Source organism: Podarcis cretensis (assembly GCF_951804945.1).
Source record: "Podarcis cretensis genome assembly, chromosome: Z".
In the NCBI taxonomy this organism is placed as follows: domain Eukaryota; kingdom Metazoa; phylum Chordata; class Lepidosauria; order Squamata; family Lacertidae; genus Podarcis; species Podarcis cretensis.
The window spans coordinates 51,326,822-51,352,652 of NC_137184.1; the positions used below are offsets into that span (position 1 = coordinate 51,326,822).

At 48.0% G+C, this 25,831-nt stretch overlaps 1 protein-coding gene and 1 long non-coding RNA gene across 2 annotated transcripts; both read left to right on the top strand.

Annotated features, from left to right (window-relative positions):
• Positions 1–10,814: 10,814 nt before the first annotated feature.
• On the top strand, positions 10,815–21,666 carry LOC307207783 (maestro heat-like repeat-containing protein family member 7; the record flags this gene model as incomplete). Its single annotated transcript, XM_079961845.1, has 4 exons — positions 10,815–11,011; positions 11,961–12,016; positions 13,111–13,260; positions 21,508–21,666. Exons 1-4 carry the CDS (start codon positions 10,996–10,998, stop codon positions 21,664–21,666), a joined length of 381 nt encoding a protein of 126 aa, XP_079817971.1. The 5' UTR covers positions 10,815–10,995.
• Positions 21,667–23,377: 1,711 nt separating this feature from the next.
• LOC307207405 lies at positions 23,378–24,714 on the top strand. The gene is made up of 4 exons (XR_013834675.1): positions 23,378–23,476; positions 23,781–23,895; positions 24,126–24,196; positions 24,501–24,714. It is a non-coding gene; the product is annotated as an uncharacterized lncRNA (long non-coding RNA).
• Positions 24,715–25,831: the final 1,117 nt, after the last annotated feature.

Here is a 25,831-nt window from a genome sequence, read left to right on the forward strand (position 1 = left end):
TGATATTATGGCTAAAAGACTAAAAAAGGTACTAGTAGAAGAAATCCATAAAGATCAAGCGGGCTTTCTCCCGGGGAGACACTTGCCTGACAATACGAGGAATATAATTAACATTTTAGAAAAATTACAAGTGAATATTAACACCAAAGCAGTTTTGATATTTGTGGACGCGGAGAAAGCCTTTGACAATATTTCTTGGAGTTTCATGAAGAAAAATTTACAGGGAATGGGGGTAGGTCAAGGTTTTGAAAACGGTATAGGTGCAATCTATTCAGAACAAAAAGCTAAATTAATTGTAAACAATGTCGTCACAGGGGAGTTTAAGATTGAGAAAGGAACACAACAAGGTTGCCCAATCTCTCCATTGTTTTTTATATCGGTCCTGGAGGTTCTGCTTAGTATGATTAGAAAGGACCAATTGGTTAAAGGTATACAAGTCGGAGCTAAACAGTACAAATTGAAAGCATTTGCTGATGATTTGGTATTGACACTACAGGAGCCAGAATCTAGTACCAAAAGAGTATTGGAATTGATTCAAGAATTTGGTCAGGTTGCAGGATTTAAGTTGAATAAGTTGAAAACTAAGGTTTTAGAGAAAAATCTAACAGTGATTGAGAGAGAGAAGTTTCAGAAGGAGACAGGATTAACATTGGTTAAGAAAGTGAAATACTTAGGGGTTAACATGACTGCTAAGAATGTGAATTTATTTAAAGATAATTATGAAAAATGTTGGACGGAAGTGAAAAAGGATTTAGAAATATGGACAAATTTGAAGTTATCATTGCTAGGCCGAATTGCTGCGATAAAAATGAATGTATTGCCAAGGATGGTGTTTTTGTTTCAAACACTGCAAATTTTGGACAAAATGGATTGTTTCAAGAAGTGGCAGAAAGATATCTCTAGATTTGTCTGGCAGGGCAAGAAATTTAAGATACTAACTGATGCTAAAGAAAGAGGTGGATTTGCCCTGCCAGACCTTAAGCTTTATTATGAATCAGCCGCATTTTGTTGGCTGAGAGAATGGCTGCTTCTTGAAAACATAGACATTTTGGACCTAGAAGGTTTTATAATGTATTTGGGTGGCATGCATATCTGTGGTATGACAAGGTCAAAGCACATAAAGCGTTTAAAAACCATATTGTCAGGAAAGCACTGTTTAATGTCTGGATAAGATATAAGGATTTGCTTGAAAACAAAACTCCAAGGTGGTTGTCACCAATGGAAGCAAAGGCTCAGAAAAAGCTCAATATGGAGGCCAATTGGCCGAAATATTGGGAAATTTTGGAACAAGAAGGGGACAGATTAAAACTGCAGAGTTTTGAAAACCAAAAAACAAAGTACGAGATTGGCTTCATTATTACCAAATAATGGAGTGTCAGGGGCTCAGGAGCAGAGGCACAGGGAAGAGAGGAGATGGAGAGCGAAGGGGAGGAATCCGAGGGGAGCGTAGGAGAAGAGGACAGTGGACCAAGGGATTCCATGAGCCTCTCCAGCAAATCGGAAGATTCACAGAAGGGGGCGCCAGTGGCCAGGGGTAGGGGGTTCCCAAGGGGAACGCCCCAGGAGCAAGGGGGCAGCAGGGACTCCCAGAGCAGTAGCTGGAAATCAGGACCAGCTTCCCCACCAGAGCAGAGTGGGGGGGGAAGAGTCCCAAGGATCGGGGCCAGTGCATTGCCCACCAGGGAGAGAAGATAAGGCAGGGCTGACCACGCCTCCATCAGAAAGTCGGACAACGGAGGAGAGGTCAGATCCGGCCAGTGTCCCAGAAGAGGGAAGCAGTGACCAAAGTAGTGTAACGGTTAGGAGAAAGGTCACTGGGTTGGCGCGAGAGGCAAGTTCAAATGTACAGGAGCGCGGGACAGCAGAGAATGAGGATTGGGAACCGGGTCCTAAAGCCCGCCGGAGGGAGGGGGAGGAGCTAAGCGACTCAGCGTCGGAAGAGTCCAGAAAGCGCAATGCCCCAGCGGGCAGGAGGACCCAGAGGAGGAGAGAGCAGCGTAAAAGGTGGAGCAGGGCTAGGATCTTAAATTGGTGTCATAGGGGAGGAGACTCAGACGGGACTTCGCCGATCTAGGGTTTAAGACGTAGGGCTGCACGCTGTGGCTTTGAAATGGAAACTGAACTTCAATAAAGACTTTTGTACATTACTACAGCCTAGCGTTGGTCCTCTGTGAGCTGGGACCTAGAGGCAGCTCTGACATGGAGGCTTACAATTTGGATAAGAAAATTGGCTTTCTGGTGGAAAAATCAAAATTGGAAACAGAACTGTTAGATCCAAAAACTAAGAATTTGTCAAGAATGTATAACCTGCTGTTGAAATGGAATACTCAGGATGAAATGGTGAAATCTGCTATGATTAAATGGGCACAAGATGTTGGACATAACATTATGATGGCTGACTGGGAACAGTTATGGACCACAGGCATGAAATTCACGGCATGTAATGCCCTAAGAGAAAACTTAATGAAAATGATTTACAGGTGGTACATGACACCAGTCAAGCTTGCAAAAATTTATCATTTGCCCGATAATAAATGTTGGAAATGTAAAGAGACTGAGGGTACATTTTTTCACCTTTGGTGGACATGCCCAAGGATTAAGACTTTCTGGGAGATGATCTATAATGAAATGAAAAAGGTATTGAAGTATACCTTTCAGAAGAAACCAGAGGCCTTTCTCCTGGGCATGGTCGGCCAATTGGTGTCAAAGAAGGATAGAACTTTATTTATGTATGCCACAACAGCAGCAAGAATACTCATTGCAAAATATTGGAAGACACAAGGTCTACCCACCCGGGAAGAATGGCAGATGAAGGTGATGGACTATATGGAACTGGCAGAAATGACTGGCAGAATCCGAGACCAAGGAGAAGAGTTGGTGGAAGAAGATTGGAAGAAATTTAAAGTTTATCTACAGAAACATTGTAAAATTAAGGAATGTTAGAAGGATGTTGGAATGAAGTTATGTGGTTTTAGCAGAAATGATATAAAGGTCTAAGTAAAAATGGATTGTTAATTGGTGAAAGAGAAGAATGTAAATTATAGTTCTCAGAGCTGCCTCTAGGTCCCAGCTCACAGAGGACCAACGCCAGGCTGTCGTTATGTACAAAAGTCTTTATTGAGGTTTAGTTTCCATTTCAAAGCCGCAGCGCGCAGCTCTACGTCTTAAAGCCTAGACCGGCGAAGTACCGTCTGAGTCTCCTCCCCGATGACACCAGCTTAAGATCCTAGCCCGGCCCCACCTTTTACACTGCTCTCTCCTCCTCTGGGTCCTCCTGCCCACTGGGGCATTGCCCTTTCTGGACTCTTCCAACGCTGAGTCACTTAGCTCTTCCCCCTCCCTCCGGCAGGCTTTAGGACCCGGTTCCCAATCCTCATTCTCTGCTGTCCCACGCTCCTGTACATTTGAACTTGCCTCTCGCGCCAACCCAGTGACCTTTCTCCTAACTGTTACACTACTTTGGTCACTGCTTCCCTCTTCCGGGACACTGGCCGGATCTGACCTCTCCTCCGTTGTCCGACTTTCTGATGGAGGCGTGGTCAGCCCTGCCTTATCTTCTCTCCCTGGTGGGGAATGCACTGGCCCCGATCCTTGGGACTCTTCCCCCCCACTCTGCTCTGGTGGGGAAGCTGGTCCTGATTTCCAGCTACTGCTCTGGGAGTCCCTGCTGCCCCCTTGCTCCTGGGGCATTCCCCTTGGGAACCCCCTACCCCTGGCCACTGGCGCCCCCTTCTGTGAATCTTCCGATTCGCTGGAGAGGCTCATGGAATCCCTCGGTCCACTGTCCTCTTCTCCTACGCTCCCCTCGGATTCTTCCCCTTCGCTCTCCATCTCCTCTCTTCCCTGTGCCTCTGCTCCTGAACCCCTGACATCCATCCCCCCTCGAAGCCCCACCTTCCCCCCTCCCCCTCTTCTGGCGTGGGTTCTGGGTGCTCCAATGTTGTGGGGGTGAGTGCAGGATACAGTTCTTCCCCCGTGGTGTGCCTCCAGCCGGGTAGATCCGGCCAGTCCTCAACGGGCTCGTCGACGTCGATCTCCTCCGCTTCCATCTCTCTGCCGGTGTGTTCAAACCCCGGATCCTCCCCCAACACGTCCATGACCCCCTCTCCTCCTGTCGCCTGGGGTGACGCTGCGTGCGCTGGCCCGCTTGGCAGTTCTGTGCGCCACCCCACCACAGGTTGATCTTCCCACCAATAAGAGCCGCTTGTGCCAAACCCTGAGAGGGACCCCTCTGGGGAGCTAGTCTCCGGCGCCGTGTCCTCCTCTGAAGAGAAACCACGGAACGTGCTGGCTGAAAGTGTGGGTGTGAAAAGATATTCGTCAAAATAATCCTCCGGCATGGGCCTGTGTGGGAAGAGTGCGTGGAACTCGTCTTTGAGGTAGTGCTCCTCCACCGCATAGTACGGTACCCAGCTGTTGGCGCTGGCCGGGGTACCTTCCCTTGCGAGGAGATATTCAACCCCCTCTTCCCCCCATCTTGAGTCCAAAATCTCCGTGACCTCGTTGAGCGGCCCCGCCCTCGGCGACCCCCCTGTCGTGGGTGCGTCTCTAAGCGGACTAGGAGCTGTCCCTGGTGCCTGAAACCTGTGAGGTGCCTTGTAGGGCGTGAGCACCGATCTATGAAAGACCGGGTGCATTCTGGATCCCTCCGGTAGTGTCAAACGGAAGGCCACTGGGTTGATCTGTGCCTCGACTTCGTACGGGCCTAGCTGCTTGTGTCCGAGCTTCTTCTTAGCTAAGGATCTGGCCGGCACTGCCTGGGCTGCTAACCAGACCCCTACCCATATGTCCTCCCCAACTCTTCTGTGTCTGTCTGCTTGCACCTTGTATGCGTGTTTAGCTAGCTCTAACTGTCTACGGAGCTGTTCATGGACCTCCTGTAACTCCTCTGCCAATGCCTCTGCTCCCTGCGGCTCCCCTTCCCCCTCTTTCTCTAAGACCGGGAAGGTCCTGGGATGTCGCCCATTGTTGGCGAAAAACGGTGTCACCCCCGTGGACACGTGTTTCGTGTTGTTGTAGACAAACTCAGCCAGCGGTAGGTAGTCCACCCAGGTCTAGGGCTGCTGGTTCACGTAGCATCTCAGGTACTGCTGCATGATGGCGTTGACCCTCTCCGCTTGTCCGTTGGTCTGCGGGTGTCTTGCCGATGCTAGGTTGACCTTGACGTTCAGGATCCCCATCAGCTTCTGCCAGAAACTCGAGATGAACTGGCGCCCCTGGTCGGACAGGATAGACCGTGGCAGGCCGTGCACCTTGAACACGTGGTCTATGAACAGCTTGGCCGTCTGTTCCGCTGTGGCCACCTTTGCGCAAGGAATGAAGTGCGCCATCTTGGTGAACATGTCGACTACCACGAGTACTGCTGTTTTGCCCCTCGAGCTGGGCAGATCAGTGACAAAGTCCAAGGCCACCCTCTCCCACGGTTCGGACGGGGTCTGTAGCGGTTCCAACAGTCCCGCTGGCGGTCTGTGTACTGGCTTGGCCCTTTGGCATGTGTCGCACCTCGTGACGTAATCCGCGACTTCTCCCCGCATCTTGGGCCACCAAAAGTCTCTGGCTACTAATTCCACCGTCTTTTCCTTGCCGAAATGTCCGGCGCTGGGTGCGTCGTGTAGCTGTTGCAGTACTCTCGCGCGGAGTTCATCTCCCGGCACGTAGATGGCCCCTTTGCGGAGGAGCAGTCCGTCGCTGTCAGGGACTCAGCGGGAACGCAGGGAGGAGAGGAGATGGAGAGCGAGGGGGAACAATCCGAGGGCAGCGTAGGAGAAGATGACAGCAGCCCGATAGATTCCGTGAGCCTCTCCAGCGAATCGGAAGATGCACAGAAGGGGGCGCTGATGGGCAGGGCAAGAGGGGACCCAAGGGGGACACCCCAGAAACAAGGGGCCAGCGGGGACTCCCAGAGCAGCAGTTGGAAATCAGGACCAGCTTCCCCACCAGAGCGTAGTGGGGGGGAGGAGTCCCAGGTATCAGAGCCCACATATTCACCACCAGCGAGAGAAGATGAGTCAGGGGTGGCCACGCCTCCATCGGAGAGCGAGGGAACGGTCAAGAGGAAAGTTGCAGGCTGGGTGCGTGCGCCAAGTTCAAATGTACAGGCGAGCGGCACAGAAGGTAGCCCGGATAGGGAACCAGGTCCTAAAGCCCGCCGGAAGGAGGGGGAAGAATCATCAGGGTCAGCGTCAGAGGAGTCCAGAAAGGATGAAACCCTAGCGGGCAGGAGGGCCCAGAGGAGAAAGGAACTTAGGAAGAGGTGGAGCAAAGCGAGAGTCTTAAACTGGTGTGGAAGGGGCGGAGACTCAGACGGGAAAACGCCGGTCTAGGGTTGAGACGTAGAGCTGCGCGCTGCGGCTTTAAAATGGAAACTGAACCTCAATAAAGACTTTTGTACATAACTACAGCCTACCGTTGGTCCTCTGTGAGCTGGGACCTAGAGGCAGCTCTGACAGTCGCGTATCTGGAACTCGTCGTCCTTCGCTGTGCCACTGCGCACCTCCTCCATCTTGGATCGTGCGAAGGAATCCGTTCGAAGCTCGCGCCGTATTGCTTCCAGGTCCACGGTGGCCGAAGCGCATGCCCACGCCTTAGGTGTGAAAATGTGTTTGGCCGCTACCGGTGCTGCTTCCTCCAGATACTGCGGCTTCCTGGATAGCGCATCAGCCATGATGTTGTTGTCTCCGGGGATATATTCTATCCTGAAGTCGAAATCCGCAAAGAACTCCGCCCAGCGGATGTGTCTCTGGTTCAGGAACCGCGCCGTGCGCCAGTATTCCAGGTTCTTATGGTCCGTGCGAACTTGCACCGTGTGTTTGGCTCCGATGAGGAAGTGCCGCCATGCCTTGAAGGCTGCATGAATGGCCAGCAACTCTCTGTCCCAGATGGTGTAGTTCTGCTCCGACTTGCTGAGTTTCCTGGAGTAGAAAGCGCACGGCCTCCAATCCCCTTGCGGGTCTTGCTGCAACAGGACTGCCCCCACGGCTCTGTCGGAGGCATCCGTCTCAACCCTCATGGGTCTGCTGGGGTTCACATGTAGCAGTTGTTCTTCGGAAGCGAAGAGACGCTTGAGTTTCTGAAAGGACTGCTCCGCCTGCTCCGTCCAGATGAACTTCTTCTTCTTGGAGCTGAGGGTGTCCGTGATGGCCGCCGTCTGCATAGCGAAACCCTTGATAAACTTGCGATAAAAGTTGGCAAAGCCGACAAACTTCTGGACCTTCTTCCGATTGCGCGGGCTTTTCCAGTCCAATACCGATCGTACCTTGGCGCTGTCCATGGCGATTCCCTTGTCGGACAGCTTGTAGCCCAGGAAATCCACCTCCGTCATGTCAAACTGGCACTTCTCCAGTTTGGCGTAAAGCCTGTGCTCCCGTAGTCTTTGCAGGACTTCCTTGACATCTCTCTCGTGAGCCTCCTGCGATTCCGAGAAGATCAGAATGTCGTCTAGGAAGCAGACGCACTTCTTGTAGAGGAGCCCCGCTAACACGTGATGCATGAAGGCTTGGAAGCAGTGGGAGCCATTTTGTAAACCGAACGGCATAACCCTATATTCATAGGTGCCCAAGGGCGTAAACATGGCCGTCTTCCACTCGTCGCCCTCCCGCATGCATATAAGATTGTACACCCCGCGTAGATCCAACTTGGTGAAGATGCGTCCCTTCCTCACCGTCGCGAGCAAGTCGTCGATCTTGGGCATCGGGAAAGCCGTGGGCTTGGTTTTCGAGTTTAAGATTCTGAAATCAACTACCAACCTCTTTTGGGGCGTGTCTTTTTTCTTCACGAAGAACACAGGACTGCCCCCCACTGCTTTGGATTCCCGGATGAATCCCTGCTTCAAGTTGTGATCTATGAACTCCCTGAGCTCTTGCAGTTCATCTTCAGACATGGAATACAGTTTTCCCGTCGGCAGCGTCGCCCCCGGCAGGAGGTCAATCTTGCAGTTGTAGGGTCTGTGTGGAGGCAGCTTGTCCGCTTCCTTCTCGCAGAAGACCTCCAAAAACGCCTTGTACTTGTCGGTTACCACTTGCAGCATGCCCAGTTGTAGCTGTGGGTCCTCCTCTTGCCCCTCGTCCTCCTGGTTAGTCATGATGCAATGTTCTGCGCAGTAGGAGGAGCAGAAGGTCAATTTACGCTGGTACCATGCCAATGCCGGGCTGTGCCTGTCCAACCAGCTCATGCCCAATACTATGGGCGTGTCTGACAGGTGGGTGACATTGAAGCTGATGACTTCGTGGTGATTTCCAATTCGCATCACCATTGGCGGCGTTTGCTGTACCACCTGTCCCCCCAGCAATTCTCTTCCATCGACTGTCACTACTTTCAGGGGCATCATGGCAGGCAGGAGTGCTATGCTATGTTGCTTGATGAAATCCACTCCTATAAAGTCTGCATTGCTACCAGAGTCAATGGTAATAGGGACTTCCATGGTGAGCCCATTGGGAAGCTGGAGTGCTGCGGTGAGCTGCACCACTGGTTTGGGCGGGAGGGGGTCTGTGGGCTGTAAGATTCCTGGGGACTGCTTCACTGACTCGTCTGGCTGGGCCCCAGTGGCTCTGCTTCCAGCCAGACTTCGTCGTTTCCCTGCTGTGGTTCTCTCTGCTGAACTGCTTCTGTTACTGTTGCTGAGGCTGCAGTGTGCTTGTGGAGCCTCTGGGGGCACTCTTTTGCCATGTGCTGAGCACTGTCGCAGATGTAACACTTCCTGTTCCCTCTAGGAGGCTTCACTTTGGCTGCTCCCGGTGCTAGGGCTCTGGTTGCTGACTGAGCCTTGGCACCACCTATCTCCATCGGCTCCTCTCCCCCTCCCAGTGGAGGCGTGGATTGAGTGCGCGCTGAGTCCCTGGGAAAGAAAGGAGGTGCTCTTGCTGGTGTGCGTCCCCAACGCCCTTCGTCTTTGCTCCAGGGACGTTTTTCCAGACACACACCAATCGTTAGCGCTCTCTGGACCACTTCTTGAGTGCTCTGGGGTCTCTCCCCCCTTGCGATTTCGTCTTTCACAGCCCCGTTTAGCCCCTCCCAGAACAGGTCCCTGACGGCCGCTGAATCTTTTTCCCATCCCAGCGCGTTGACCAATGCAAAAAAGCGGGAGTGATATTGCCTCACAGTGGCTCTGCCTTGTTTCAATCCATGTATCTCTCTTCTAGCGACATCTACATCTGTCGCAGATAAAAAACAAGCATCCATTGCCTTAATGAAGGCATTCGCATTTTGGAGGGCTGGATCATTATCTCTCCACAGATTGCGCAACCATGCTTTAGCTTCTCCATGGAGATGCGTTAGTATGAAGCCTACTTTCTCCTGCACATCTCTAAAGTCCTTCTCCAGTAACTTTAGCGCAAAAACCATGTCTGCTCTGAAGTTAGGATAGTGCTGCAGACTCCCATCGAAATGAGACACAAGGCTGCCTCCTCTCTTTCCCAGCCCAATCCCCTCTGGTCTGGCTCCCGGTAGCCCCTGTTTAGTCAACATTTCCAACCTGGCTTGCAGATCCTTGCAGACAGCAGCTGCTTCCGTTTCTCTCCTCCTGGACGCTAGTATTTCTGCGTTGAGTTGTGTCACTGCGTTTTGCAGAGCTGCCATTTGCTCTTCGGTAGTCATCTTGTGCTGCTTTCGTGAGCTCGCGAAGTACCAATCTTCGCCCCTCGCTGCGTCCACTCACGTTGCGAGGTTTTTAGGGGACGGTACTTACTGTCAGAGCTGCCTCTAGGTCCCAGCTCACAGAGGACCAACGCCAGGCTGTCGTTATGTACAAAAGTCTTTATTGAGGTTTAGTTTCCATTTCAAAGCCGCAGCGCGCAGCTCTACGTCTTAAAGCCTAGACCGGCGAAGTACCGTCTGAGTCTCCTCCCCTATGACACCAGTTTAAGATCCTAGCCCGGCTCCACCTTTTACGCTGCTCTCTCCTCCTCTGGGTCCTCCTGCCCGCTGGGGCATTGCCCTTTCTGGACTCTTCCGACGCTGAGTCGCTTAGCTCCTCCCCCTCCCTCCGGCGGGCTTTAGGACCCGGTTCCCAATCCTCATTGTCTGCTGTCCCGCGCTCCTGTACATTTGAACTTGCCTCTTGCGCCAACCCAGTGACCTTCCTCCTGACCGTTACACTACTTCTGTCACTGCTTCCCTCTTCTGGGATAATGGCCGGATCTGACCTCCCCTCCGTTGTCTGACTCTCCGATGGAGGTGTGGTCAGCCCTGCCTTATCTTCTCTCCCTGGTGGGGAATGCACTGGCCCTGATCCTTGGGACTCTTCCCCCCCACTCTGCTCTGGTGGGGAAGCTGGTCCTGATTTCCAACTACTGCTCTGGGAGTCCCTGCTGCCCCCTTGCTCCTGGGACGTTCCCCTTGGGAACCCCCTACCCCTGGCCACTGGCGCCCCCTTCTGTGAATCTTCCGATTCGCTGGAGAGGCTCATGGAATCCCTCGGTCCACTGTCCTCTTCTCCTACGCTCCCCTCGGATTCTTCCCCTTCTCTCTCCATCTCCTCTCTTCCCTGTGCCTCTGCTCCTGAACCCCTGACAATAGTATATTAAGATAAATTTTTAGGATAAAAATAAAGATGGAAAGGATTTGCTGAAATATCTAATTGAACTAGAATACGAAAAAGGGAGGTGTGAGGAAGTCAAGGAAATAAGTAAAGGAAAGAAAGTTATGTAAAGGTTTGATTTTTTTTTAATTGTCTGTTTTTTATTTTTTTTGTTTAAATTGATATTTGTTTATCTTTTTTTCCTAACCTTTAAAATCTTAATAAAAATCCATTAAAAAATAAATAAATCAAATCCAAACTCTTCTTCTTCTTCTTCTTCTGAAAGCATGCCAGACGGTTTTCTCTTGCTGGGCTCTGTGGGACGAGGGCTGACTGTGCATCTCTCTCTCTCCACTTCTTAGGTATCCCAGGATTTCCCCCTTCTTGGACAGCTGGTGGCGCTCTTGTCCCTTCACCTCGCAGACAACGTGAAGGAGATTGGCCTGCAGTCAGCGGAGGCCTTGTACCATCTCCATTACATCATGATAGCCAAAATGGGTGAGGGGGATGCTGGGAAATGGCTTGTTTCTTGTAAGCCGCAAGGTGGGAGATCTGTAGCCCTCCAGAGGCTGCTCCAACTCCCATCATCCCTGAGTGTTGCCCATGCTGGCTGCTGCTGGGGTTGATCAGGGAGTTCAGGAGGGCCAGAATTGTGCTAGCACTGGCCTAACGCCAACACCCCGTTGGCCAGAGATGAGAGGGCAGTCTTGGGGGAGGAATTCACTGCTGATGTTCATCAGAAAAGCCTTCTGGACCTGACCAGTGGCCCAGCCCAGTCCAGCATCCTGTTCCCACAGGGGTTGATCAGATGCTTGTGGGAATCCAGCAAGCAGAATTCAAGCTCTTTCTACTCCTGTACTTTGCTGCCTCTGACCATGGAGGCAGAGCATAGCCATCCTGGCTAATAGCCATGGGTAGCCTTCTCTTCCATGAATTTGCCTCATCTTCTTTGAAAGCCATCTTGGTCCGTGGCCATCAGTGCCTCCTGTGGCAGGGAGTTCCAGAGTTTAGCTGTGCATTGCAAGAAGAAGGACCATCCTGAAACTTCAGTTTCATTGGAGGTCCAGTTGTTCTCATGTTATGAGGGCAAGAGAGAAAGCTTTCTCTCTCCACTTTCTCCAAGCCATACATTGTGTCTCCGCTTCCTCGCCGTTTTTCTAAACGGAACCGCCCCCCAAATGCTGCAACCAGCATTTGCTCCACAAGCACCCCAGTCCTTTTGGTTGCCCCCTTCTGAACCTTTTTTCCAATTCTGAATTATTTTTGAGGTGAAACCAATAATTGTTTTTGTTGGTCCCAGCGGGAAAACTGGAGGTTTTGAGCAGGGAGCACTAATGCTGGGTTCTTTTGCATGCATATTCCAAAACCCGACCCTGCTTAGGTAAGGAACTGGAGAAGAGGAGGAATAAAAATAAGAAAGGCAACATGGTTAGATGGGTCCGAGAAGACTTCTTCATCCCTGGGCCCTCCCTCTTCCACTACAACATCGCAAAAGTGGCCAAGGTAGGGGTGGCCTTTTGTACTCTTTATTGCTAAGACCGCAGCCACTCCCAGTTAGCAAAGATTTGCTCACTCGGGCCAGTGGGGCCCTGCCCCACCAACTTCAGCCTGCCCTCAGGCAGCCCACGCCTTCTAGGGATGAGGGAGAGATTCAGAGCAGTTCACACTGGAAGCCAAAGCTATCAAATCAAGGCTTTCAGAAACATCAGGAGAACTGAAACACAACCCGCCTTTGAAATTCACATGTCCTTGAATTTCGCAATGCCAAACAGTGTGTAAAAAATCCATGCGTGAGCTATTAGTGTAAATAACATTCAGAAATGCATTGTATTAGAATAAATTGCTCAAAGACAAGTGCCCGGTAGCCTAAACTGCATGCAGAATTCTACTTACTGAAATTCTACCAGGTGCTGGGAGACCTAGGGTTCAGATCCCCTCACGAGTCAGTCACAGTCTCTCAGTCTAACCTACCTCATGAGACTAAAACGGGGAGGAGAGAGAACCATGCATTGCCACCTTGGGCTCCTCAGGGCGGAAAAAGAATAGGAAAAGTTGACTCATTCAATGCATCTTTCACAAGGCACTGCCAAGCCAATGGACTATGCCAACCTTGTGGTGGGTGTTTTTGTTGTATATTAAGAACTAAACACACAGCCGGCAGGTTCCCACCCAGTCTGTTTGGCATTGGTTATATAACGGATAGCCACTATTATTCACCCTCTCTGTTCCTGGAGGAATTTTTTTTTAAAATTTTCTAGTCTGATTTTAGATTGAACCTCTTCATGTTCCAATGTCATAACCAATTTAAGATGTGGATCGAAAATAGCAAGGCGTCACCTGACTTTTAGTTTTGTTTGTTGTAAAATCTTTCAGCTACTTAAATAAACACTGTCAGAGCTGCCTGAGTCCCTGACAAACACATAAATAGAATCACCAAATTGTAGAGTTGGAAGGGACGTGGGGGTCACTTAGTTCAACCCTCTCAAGGCAGAGTGGAGATGTCTTTCACTTGGTTTGTGAAGGCACCCTTGGACTACTGAAACATGGTCAGAGTGTGGAGCAGAAGAAAACTCCCTCTTCTTTCTTCTTTGTGCCAGGCTTTTGGGGAGCACCTCACGCCCAGCCAGATCAACGAAGTCGTGTTGAAGGCGATTGACAACCTGACAGTGGAAGACAGAGCCGTCTCTCAGGCTGCAGGAAAGCTCCTGAGGTCCTTCCTTGAGGAATGCGGCATGGAAATGGAGGACGTAAGGCTCAAAACGGAGGCAGGGGGAGCAGGTTTCCTCTAAATCAAACATTCTCTTCGGACTTAGAATTAGCTTGTTTCTGGGAAGTAAGAAGAGCCAGTGTGGTGTAGTGGTTAAGAGTGGTAGACTCGTAATCTGGGGAACCGGGTTCGCGTCTCCGCTCCTCCACATGCAGCTGCTGGGTGACCTTGGGCCAGTTACACTTCTTTGAAGTCTCTCGGCCCCACTCACCTCGCAGAGTGTTTGTTGTGGGGGAGTTACAGATAGGTAGCCGTGTTGGTCTGCCATAGTCAAAACAAAAAATTCCTTCCAGTAGCACCTTAAAGACCAACTAAGTTAGTTCTAGGTATGAGCTTTCGTGTGCATGCACACTTCTTCAGATACACTGAAATAGAAGTCACCAGACCCTTCTATATAGTGAGAAGGTGGGGAGGGGTATTACTCAGAAGGGTGGTGGGATTGGGTGATTGGCAGATAGCTGTGATGAGCCTGTTGACGACTCTTAACGACTGCAATAGGTCTTACAGGAAAAAGCAAGGGGTGAGAAGGTGAAAAATGGCTTTTAGTTATAGATAGGTAGCCGTGTTTGTCTGCCATAGTCAAAACAAAATAAAAAAAATCCTTCCAGTAGCACCTTAAAGACCAACTAAGTTAGTTCTAGGTATGAAGAAGTGTGCATGCACACGAAAGTTCATACCTAGAACTAACTTGGTCTTTAAGGTGCTACTGGAAGGAATTTTTTTATTTTGTTTTAAAAATGGCTTTGTCATGTATAATGAGATAAGAATCCAATGTCTTTGTTCAGACCAGGTCTCTCCATGGTTTTAGGTTTGTTAATAAGTTGCAATTCAGCAGCTTCTCTTTCCAGTCTCTTTCCTGCTTTTTCCTGTAAGACCTATTGCAGTCGTTAAGAGTCGTCAACAGGCTCATCACAGCTATCTGCCAATCACCCATTCCCACCACCTTCTGAGTAATACCCCTCCCCACCTTCTCACTATATAGAAGGGTCTGGTGACTTCTGTTTCAGTGTATCTGAAGAAGTGTGCATGCACACGAAAGCTCATACCTAGAACTAACTTAGTTGGTCTGTAAGGTGCTACTGGAAGGAATTTTTTGTTTTGTTGTGGGGGAGGAAGGGAAAGGAGAATGTTAGCCGCTTTGAGACTCCTTTGGGTAGTGATAAAGCGGGATATCAAATCCAAACTCTTCTTCTTCTTCTTCAATTTCCATGTCTGTGGCTCGCGCCTCTGTTTCCATCCTGCTGCAGTTCGGCTTCCAAAAATCAACCACCCTGTTTTTCATCTCGCTGTCTGCTTTGGCAGTATTTTAATTACATTATTCCACCCTGTTCATTTCAGTGCAAAGGAAACACAATATGGACAACACTGAGGTCAATTAATAAAACTTTGCTATGATCAAAATGATCACCCTCCCAAAACTAACCTACCTATTCCAAACCCTCCCAATCTGGATTCCCCCAACACAACTCCGCAGATGGCAGAGAAAACTATACTCTTTTGGACTTCCGGGTTAGTGCCATCTGTAATGGCGGAATTCCTCTGATCGGGAGGAATTTGCCTCTTGGGAATTTGGGTCTGGCCGCCACGGCGAAGGCGGAGACCAATTAAAAATCACAGGCGCTGAAGCCTGTGAACATGGGATTCGGCGGGCACCTTTTGCGCCTCCCCTACCTGTGAGGAAACCCAATTTCGGGGATCCGGAGCGACGTGGGGTGAGCGGCGCGGTGCTTCGAATCAACTGCTTTTTCTTTTTTCTTTTTTTTTAAAAAATATTTATTCAAAGTTTACAGGTTACAAAAAAAATAGTAAAAGAGAAAAAAGAAAAAGAAAAGAAAAGAAAAAGGAGAAAAATACACAAAAGAGAAAAAAGGAACAAATCAAACCTTTACATATTTACCTTTCTTAACTTATTTCCTTGACCTCCTCACACCTCCCATTTTTGTATTCTAATTCAAATTGTTAATTCAGCAAATCCTTCCAACCTTGTTTTTATCTTAATAATTTGTTTAAAATGCTATAATTTTACACTCTCTCTTTCATTAATTCATTTTTACTAAATCTTTACGTTATTCCTGCCAAACCGCATAATTTTCTTTTTCAACCATCTTTCTAATCCTTAATTTTACCATTTTTTTAAAAAACCACTTTTACTTTCCAATCTTAACTCTCATCCAAACCAATATATCTATACTTATTCTTAAAACGTTTCCCTAAGGTAAAAAAAGATCCCATTCCACAAATTTCCCAACTTTCATTAAAAACAAAAAACAAAAAAACAGATTGTATTATATGCACTTTGAGTTCCCAATTTCCATTCCACCAACTCCCCTCCCGGTTTCAGTCCCCAGCATAGGTCCATCAATCCCAAAAACCATCAACCCGGAGATCTTAAGTCTGAGGCTCTTAAATCAGTTTCATGACCCCTCTGCCAGTCTTTTTGATAGTCTTTAATATTAAAAGCCAATTCTCGGGGGAGCTCCAACCCAGCAGCATCCACATTCCTTCCTGCCAAACCTCCATGGCTGAAAATAGGGCCTATAAGATGTTCCAAGTCCTGTTTCACACTCCTTTCAAATCCAAAGGTCCCAAAAACTCCAATCTCCACCTGGGTCATTTTGTAATCCAAAGGTCATCTGGTCTCCACATAAGGAGATCTCTCCATCTTTCACTTTCCAATTCAGGCCAGGTTTCCATCTTCGAAAATTTACTTCTCCTTGTTGCCGTCATGTCAGGCCTCAAATTATAACTCGTCTTTTGCATCTGTAGGGTGACGGCTCCCCCTTTCTTCACTTCAGTCGCAACATGATTTTCCTTTTCAGAATTTCCTGTTTGTTCAGTTGAATAAATTTCCTGTGCCGAGATCTTATCAAGCTCTTTACTAGTGTCCACTCTTGTCTCCAAAGTTATAACATTCGAAGTCAAAACATTTATCTGACCTTGCAGCTTTCCCAAGAGAAAGAATGTCCTGTTCAATTCAAGCTGAGTTTCCTTCCCGAGCACCATTCTTAAACAATCCAAGGTCAAAAAACAGTTTCTCAGCTGTTCCTTAAAGCAATATCCCAAAGCTCCCTCTAGAGGAATTTAAATTCCTTTTCACTCCTTTCAGCACAGACCCAAAGGTCCCATAAGTTAAATTGTAACAGTCATACCTTCATTGTATATATAAACTTGTAGCAAATATAGACAATAGAAACAAAGTCCTCTTTTGTATCTTGACAGCTAGCTTGACAGCTGTCAAATTGATCTATTCAGCATCAACGGGCTCTCACGGACCACTCCCGGGTCCAGGGGGGTGGCACATCAAATCTCAAATTTTATTCTTCTCCTGCAGGCTCCCCTGCTTCCAAAAAAAATTTCTAATAGTCTCAATCAGTAGAATTAAAGTCCTTTACATAAAACTCTCCATGACCTTAGTTGACAGGTTCTTTGCTTTAGCTTATTTACAGAAAGGGGAGGTGGACTTCCTGTTTGGACCTTCCCCGATCGATACCAAATTTGCAAATATTTTAAGAGTCCAATTTCCGTTTTACTCACGGGTTGTTGTTTGAAATCCAATTATCCACAGGAAAAAGTCAGCGCTCTCCGGCAACGGCTGTGCGGCTTCACTCCGCGAAAATAGCGGTCGATTCGAAACACTGCGCCACTCTCCCCACGTCACTTTCGGAGCCCCCGAAAAGGGGTTTCCCTGTGAATAGGGGGGTGCTCCTGGTGTCCGCCAAATCCCACGTCCCCAGGCTTCCACCGCCTGGGGTTTTTAGAGGGTCTCCGCCTTCGCTGCGGCGGCAAGACCCGATTTTTGCGGAGCGGATTCCTCTGAGTCAGAGGAATTCTGCCATTTGCCGATGGCGCTAATCCGAAAGTCCGAATCAACTGCTTTTTCCATGGAACGAAGCCACATAGCCGTTGCCGGAGAGCGCTGACTTTTTCCTGTGGACAATCGGACATTAAAGTAACTACCTGTGAGTACAGCGAAGTAGGAGAATTGGACTTTTTTTTTAAAAAAAAATTGATTTGGCATCGAAATGGGGGGAGGCTCAACACAGGAAGTCCGCCTTCCCCGTTTGTAAATAGACTGAAGCAATGAGGTTGTAAGCTGAAGCCTTGGAAAGCCTATCTGTAAAGGGCTAAACTTTCATCGGTAGAAAATATTAATATTAAACCCCCCTTGGATGCAGGAGAAGGGGGGGGGAGATTTGGACTGAGTTTGCCTGCAGGAGAGAGTGGGAAGAGAGTTAAAAGCACCACCGCTCTGACCCTGGAAACGGGCTGCTACTGACGTGCTTTGGAACGTTTGTTGACAGCTAGCTAAACAAGAGAGATACATTGAAATACATTGTTGCGACTGTTTCCGTCTGTGTTAAAAAGGACTAAAAGTCAAAAATTGAAACTAAGTTTATTGTTTGAACTGTATTTGGACATTTGGACATTACGGATTAATACAAATGGAAACTGTTTCCCCCTAGAGGAAGCTGCTATTGTTACAAGAGCTGGGCTAGGGAATTTCCACTGTAAGATAAAAACTGTGGGACTGTGGGACTGACCTTGAATCTTTAAGTGTTATGGCAGATGGAAAGGAAAAAATAGATCAACCAACTTCTGAAAAAACATTAAGGTCTGGGAAGACTTGGCAGCAACCAAGGAGAGCTTCAACATCAGGTCCCCCTTCCTCTGTGGCTGCTGTGTCAGTACATTCCAAATCGAAAGGAATGTCAACAGAAGACGCTTTAGCGGTGGCACTAAGTAAGATAAGTGACTCTTTGGATCAGCTTAATAAGAAAGTTGATGCGGCAACTACTAAAATTGATTTAAACAGAGAAAGTATAAATAACTTGGGACAAAACTTGGGACAAAAAGTGAATACTAATACAGAGACTATCCAGAAATTGGTACAGGAGTCTACTTTGATACGGCAGACAGCGGAGGAAGGCAGGGAAAAAGCTGTTGCTGTGGAATGTAAAGTAACACAACTAGAGAGAGAAAGAGTTCCATACTTGCAGAGGCAACTTGATGACCATAAGTTGACGCTTTCTGTGATTGAACTTAAAGAAAAACAGACGAACTTGAGGATCAGAGCTTTACCTGAACTGGAGAAGGAAAGTCTGATAGACTTTCTTATGCAGGAATTTGCTGACTTTTGGGATGTGTATTTGGATCAAGAGGACTTTAGAATTGTGAGGGCCTTTAGACTTGGAAGAGGAGGGAAAAAGAGAAGAATAGAATAAGAGATTGCTTGATTACCCTTCAAACTAAAGAAGAGAGAGACAAAATTTTGGGTTGGCACTATCAGAAGAATTTAGAAGTACAACAGTCAAGAGTGGAAATCTTTAAAGATGTCCCAAAATATCTTTTGGATCTTAGGCCTAATTATGGAGATTTGGTTGCCCTGCTGAGAAAGAACGAAATTAAATTTAGGTGGGAGTTTCCCCAAGGTTTATCCTTCAGTTTCAAAGGAAGGAAAATTAAAATAAGATCAGTAGAAGATAAGGTAAAGCTTTTGTACAAATACGAAGAAGACCTGCAGAAGGAAGTTGGAAAAGAGCCAAGAGCACCTGCCAGGGGCTCAGGAGCAGAGGCACAGGGAAGAGAGGAGATGGAGAGCGAAGGGGAAGAATCCGAGGGGAGCGTAGGAGAAGAGGACAGTGGACCGAGGGATTCCATGAGCCTCTCCAGCGAATCGGAAGATTCACAGAAGGGGGCGCCAGTGGCCAGGGGTAGGGGGTTCCCAAGGGGAACCCCCAGGAGCAAGGGGGCAGCGGGGACTCCCAGAGCAGTAGTTGGAAATCAGGACCAGCTTCCCCACGAGAGCAGAGTGGGGGGGAAGAGTCCCAAGGATCGGGGCCAGTGCATTCCCCACCAGGGAGAGAAGATAAGGCAGGGCTGACCACGCCTCCATCAGAGAGTCAGACAACGGAGGGGAGGTCAGATCTGGCCAGTATCCCGGAAGAGGGAAGCAGTGACAGAAGTAGTGTAACGGTCAGGAGGAAGGTCACTGGGTTGGCGCGAGAGGAGCGCGGGACAGCAGAGAATGAGGATTGGGAACCGGGTCCTAAAGCCCGCCGGAGGGAGGGGGAGGAGCTAAGCGACTCAGCGTCGGGAGAGTCCAGAAAGGGCAATGCCCCAGCGGGCAGGAGGACCCAGAGGAGGAGAGAGCAGCGCAAAAGGTGGAGCAGGGCGAGGATCTTAAACTGGTGTCATAGGGGAGGAGACTCAGACGGTACTTCGCCGGTCTAGGCTTTAAGACGTAGAGCTGCGCGCTGCGGCTTTGAAATGGAAACTGAACATCAATAAAGACCTTTGTACATAACGACAGCCTGGCGTTGGTCCTCTGTGAGCTGGGACCTAGGGGCAGCTCTGACAATTACCAACAGAAGAAGAGCAAGCAGTTGGAGAAAAAACAGAGTAATTACACTATGGCATTGCAAGTGTTGAGCTGGAATGTGAATGGACTGAACTCCCCGGAAAAGAGGCGGAGAGTCTTTCATTTATTAAAAAAAGAACAATTGGATTTGATTTGTCTACAAGAAACACATGTGATAAGGCTACACAGGAAGATATTGAGCAACAAAAGATTAGGGTCATGAATTTATCTCATCAGATAAAGTTAAAAAAAGAGGAGTAGTTCTTTATGCAAAAGAAAGCCTATCACCAAAATTTATATTCAAAGATGACCAAGGAAGATTTGTTGCAATTGAAATTCAATCACAAGGAGAGCAATTCTTGATAGTAGGCATCTATGCACCAAATGAAGGAAAATCGGAATTTTTTAAGAAACTACATGAGACTCTGATGCACTATATGGATTACAATATGATCTTGATGGGAGACATGAATGGAGTGGTGTCTACAAATATGGATAAGGCTCAGAGACAGGTAGTCACCAAAGATGGTAGACTACCAAAAACCTTTTTTTGACATGACTGAAAATATGGACTTAGTTGATATTTGGAGAATAATAAAGAATCCTCTGGGAAGAGAGGGAACTTTCTTCTCCGAGCCTAAAATGACATGGACAAGAATTGACCAAATCTGGGTAACTAGAGGACTGGCTCCAAAGACCAGCAAAGTGGAGATTTGCCCCAAGACTTGTTCTGATCATAATGCAGTGAAGATGGAAATGAAATTGACGCCAATTGGTTCCTTCAGATGGAGGATGAATGATACTTTGTTTAGGAATGAAGAAGTGATGAAGGCGGCCCAAAAAACTCTGAGAGACTACTTTGAGATAAATATGAACACAACAGTGGAAAAAAGAGTAATCTGGAATGCAAGTAAGGCAGTTATGAGAGGATTCCTGATACAACAGAATGCAATTAAGAAGAGAACCCAAAATGAAAAAAAGGATAAAATCTTGGAAAAAATAAAGGAAGGAGAAAAGAAGCTGAGAGCAAAACCAAAATCACAGGAGATCCTGAAAGAGATAAAGTTATATCAAGTACAATATATGAAATTGATGAACCAGGAAATAGAATGGAAGATTACAAAATTTTTGCAGATATTTTGGCTAAAAGATTAAAAAGGGTGTTAGTAGAAGAAATTCATAAAGACCAAGCGGGCTTTCTCCCGGGCAGACATTTGTCTGATAATACGAGGAATATAATTTATATTCTAGAAAAATTACAAGTGAATATCAATACTAAGGCAGTTTTGATTTTTGTGGATGCAGAGAAGGCCTTTGACAACATTTCTTGGAGTTTTATGAAGAAGAATCTACAGGGGATGGGGGTAGGTCAAGGTTTTGAAAATGGTATAGGTGCAATTTATTCAGAACAAAAGGCAAAATTAATTGTGAACAATGCAGTGACAGAAGAGTTTAAGATTGAGAAAGGAACACGACAAGGTTGCCCAATCTCTCCATTGCTTTTTATATCGGTCCTGGAGGTTTTGTTAAATATGATCAGAAAGGACCAATTGGTTAAAGGCATACAAGTGGGTGCTAAACAGTACAAACTGAAAGCATTTGCTGACGATTTAGCATTGACTTTGCAGGAGCCAGAATCTAGTACCAAAAGGGTACTGGAATTGATTCAAAACAAAGATCACCACAGCCAATCACAAACAAACAACCACACCCTAGGCCAACCCCAACCTCTCTTACCACCAAAGGAACACAAGTGAACGGCAGAGAACCGGCACGAGTAACGCTGACACCAAACCCTACATACATTAAGCAAAATAGAAACAGGTTCACCACACTTTCTCATCCTGGTCTTCTTTTATCTTCTTCCAGCTGCCTATGGTTGTGAAGGAGATTTACAACCGTCTCCACCAGATCCCCGACACCCGCACTAAGGAAGTGACACTTTCGGCTATTGTCAGCCTAGCCACCAAGCGCATGCAGCCAGTCGTAGACAGCCTGTTGGACTGTTCAATGGAGTGTGATGAGTAAGTTTTTGTGATGTGAAAATGGGGAGGGGTAGATTTAAGGGGTTTCTTAATTTATATTTATTTATATTGAATTTCGTACTTGCAAAAAATTGTGCTCCGAGTTGTGGTTTCTTTCTTTGCTAATGTATGTGCAATATAAAGAAAATATCAAAGGCCTGACTTTTTTTAAGAAAAGGAAAAAGGAAAAATTCTGTTTTGAAAAATTGCAGAAGTGCCACGGTGATCTGGAAGGCCTTGGTCGCTGATCAGTATTCCAGCGTCAAGCTGCTGAGACCCCTCCTGAAAAGGCTGCAGGATGAAGACACCAAAGCGGAAGTCACTTCCAGGCGACGCAGCACTTCTCAAATGCCAATGGCGGTACGAAACCACTCATTTTCTCTCTCCTGGATTGTTTTGAATGGGAGCTGGATGGGGCTGGGGGCTTCTTGCTGGGAGGGGGGTGCATCTTAATAAGTGGTCCATCCTGTGAGCACCTGCTTTGTATGCAGAAGGGCCCCAGCATCTCCATGTCGGGGAGTTCCTTGCCTGAAACCCTGGACAGCCACTGCTAGTCAGTGTAGACAACACTGAGGGAGATGGACCGGGGCTCTGAGTCACGTCTGAGTCTGAGATCTTGATCTGACGATGACCTCTGCTGAATGCCGTTCTCCTGTCCTTGTCCCTCCAGGCTACCAACGCTCTGTGTCATATCCTGTCGTTCCCTGAGGCTGCAGGTATCCTGAAGAGCAAGTTCCACCACCTGCTGTTTGCACTTAGCACTCAGATCTGTTTTGTCCATGAGGCGAGAAGAAGAGGTTCGAGGGTGGCAAGTCTAATCCCGGAGCCCTCTTCGCATCTCGATCCACTGATGTAAGGGACCTGCTAATGCATTTGGGGGGGCCCTCCCTTCTCTCTCTGACCCATAGCGGTGATGGCTCAGCCCTCCCCCAAGAGATAGGCTTCATTTGGACGTGGAGGTTCTGCTTAGGTTAGATAGCTAGGAGACCCAGGCTTCCCCAACCCCTGTGCTCTTCAGTCACTTTGGACCACAACTCCCACCAGCCCCAGCCAGCACAACTGGGCTGAAGATGGGAGTTATTGTAGCCCAAAACATCTGAAGGACACTAGGATGGGAGAGGATGTTGGAGACTCTCCCGCACGATGGGCTGATTTGGGTGTGGTGGGACTCACGTGTCATGAAACCTTAAGTCTCCATCACAGCCGAAAGGTTGCCGCTTGTGCTGGAAACATGGGGGAGGCTGCAGGGGGTGATGGTTGGGGTTGGACTGCAAGATGTCAAGGACCTAAAACTCCCCAGATGAACCTACCCAGACCTTGCGCTCATCATCGGAAGCCCCTCTTCACGTGCCTCCTCCACACAAGAAGGGGCCTTTTCTGTGGTGGCTCCCCATTAGTGGGTTGCTCTCCCCAGGGAGGCTTGCCTGGTGCCTTTAGATGCCAGGCAAAAATGGTCCTCTTCAATCACGCCATTGGCTGATTAATCTCCTATGCCCTTTCAACTGCGTTTGTTGGAGGGAGAGGAGTTATTGGTTTGCTTTGGTTCTTGTTTTTATTCTGTATTTTGTGCTTTTTAACTTGCATTTTTATGTTGTGAACTGCCCGGAGAACTACGGGTGAAGGGCAGTATACAAATTTTTAAAATATAATATTCTTAATTCCTTCACTTGACTCAGGACTACTGTGCAGGCCCTGAAACAACTGATTGGGCGTGCTGAATACCTTGACGAATTTGAGGTTTTGGGGTTGCAAAGCTGCTGGGATATGCTGTCAAGTCCAGAAAGCTTTTTCAAAGGCATTCGTCTTCTGGCAAGGTAAGAAGGTGAAAAGGACTGGCAGGTGAGGCATGAAGAGCAAGGCCTGCTTTCTGGGGAAATGGGGATAAATTTCTTATTTATTTCAGAAAATGTACCATATTGTTCACTCTATAAGACACACTTTCCCCCTCCTAAAAAGTAAGGGGAAATGTGTGTGCGTCTTAGGGAGCGAATGCAGGCGGGAGGCTCTGCTCAGCGTTCAAGTAACCTGGTGGTGGTTGTTGTTGTGCAGGAACGCTGGGTGGTTCTTCCTGCCAGCTTCAGACTTGTGAATTCTTTGTCTCTTACTCTTATGTTTCAGGACCTTGTTCACCTCCTCAACAGAACAGTACCAGAGGATTGCCCGATTGGCACGGGAATATATGTGCTGTCCGAACAACAAGAAGAGAGCCATTGGCATGGCGTTTTACTTGGAGGTAGGAACTGGAAACAGGGAATGCCTGTTCTAATGTTTCTAATGGTTTCTTTATTCCTCACAATTTAACTGTCAAATGTTCTTTAGTATTTACACATTTTTTATTTAATTGTACAACTTCAGCTGCATTCACTGCTATCATGTCTAATATATATGGACAGTGTTTTTTTGATAGAAGATGAATGTATACATAATAAAAGATGCACTTACAGTGGCTTTGCTCCAACTTAGGGGATGTCTGACTCCGATACGGACACTTCCGTGACCTAGTGCGCAAGTTACTGCAGGCAGCAATCATACAGGTATTCCGTTAATGGATGAGCAAGTCTTCACCTTTGGAAGGCTAAGATTTTTCTTAAAATTACATTTTTATATGTACTATTGGAAACACCTTAAAGCTGGTATAAGTTCATATGTGTTTATTTTTGCCTGCTTTAAAGATTGATTTTTGTATGTCTGCTGGTTTATTATATATCTTTTTTTCTCTTTGTTCCGCTATGTATTGGGGTGGGGAGACATAACAACAACAACAACAACAACAACAACAACAACAACAACAACAATTCTTTGCTCGTCCAAATAAGCTTTTTTCATATATTTATTGAGGCCACTAAGTCTTTGAACTGAAGAGATTTCTCCAGTTTCAAGCGTCATCTCATGCTCTTTATGAGCCAAGTCCAAACCCTCCTGCAGTTCAGACCCAGCTTAGGATGTGTTTGGTTCAGCATGATTCCAACCAGCTCATACTCTTTCCTTCCCTTTCCCACCAAAATGTACCTGACTGTGAGAGCAGAGGTGAATTAGATTGGGAGGGCCATGCCCAGCCCTAAAGGTTGGAAGGCGGGGTCCAGGCCCACCAGAAACCAGCAGAGAACTCCATAGTTCCAAATGGAAGCACCAGCCTAGCTTCTGCTGCAGCCACGTTGGGATGAGAAGGGGCAGGAGGGGTCATGCGTGGCTGGGTGCTTCTTGCTGGAGACCATTGAACTGAAGTGAGCTGCTTTGGGGGCCAACCTGAATCAATCCCAAAATAACCCGTTCAAGAGGTGCTTTTTAGAAACTGAGCTCACACTAAAACTGTAAAACCATGAAAATATATGCTTATGAAATACATGATATTTGTTGTCTGATAAGGGGGGGGGGCGGCAGCTCTATACCTTCCATGGGTCACAACAAGCCTGGGGGTCAAAACAAAGCACCACCATCTCAGGTGAATATCAGGATTGAGTCCATTGCTCAACTTTATCTGGTGTCACTTAGGCTCTGCCAGTGAGACCACTTGTGCTGCTGCCACTGCCCTGTCTGGCTGTCAAAGCCTCGACGACCTGCGCTGCTGTCTCTTCCTGCCTCCGCCTCTTCTGGCTGTCAAAGCCTTGACAACCTGTGCTGCTGACGCTTCTGGCTGTCAAAGCCTCGACGACCTGCGCTGCTGCCTCTGCCTCTTCTGGCTGTCAAAGCCTTGACAACCTGTGCTGCTGACGCTTCTGGCTGTCAAAGCCTCGACGACCTGCGCTGCTGCCTCTTCCGCTTCTGGCTGTCAAAGCCTCGACGATCTGCGCTGCTGCCTCTGCCTCTTCTGGCTGTCAAAGCCTCGACAATCTGTGCTGCTGCCTCTGCCTCTTCTGGCTGTCAAAGCCTCGACGACCTGCACTGCTGCCTCTTTCTTTTCTGGCTGTCAAAGCCTTGACGACCTGCGCTGCTGCCACAGCCCCTTCTGGCTGTCAAAGCCACAACGATATGCGCTGCTGCCTCTGCCTCTTCTGTCTGTCAAAGCCTCGACGACCTGTGCTGCTGCCTCTTCCATTTCTGGCTGTCAAAGTCTCGACAACCTGCTCTGCTGCCGCTGCCCCTTCTAGCTGTCAAAGCCTCAACGATCTGAGCTGCTGCCTCTGCCTCTTCTGGCTGTCAAAGCCTCGATCACCTGCGCTGCTGCTGCT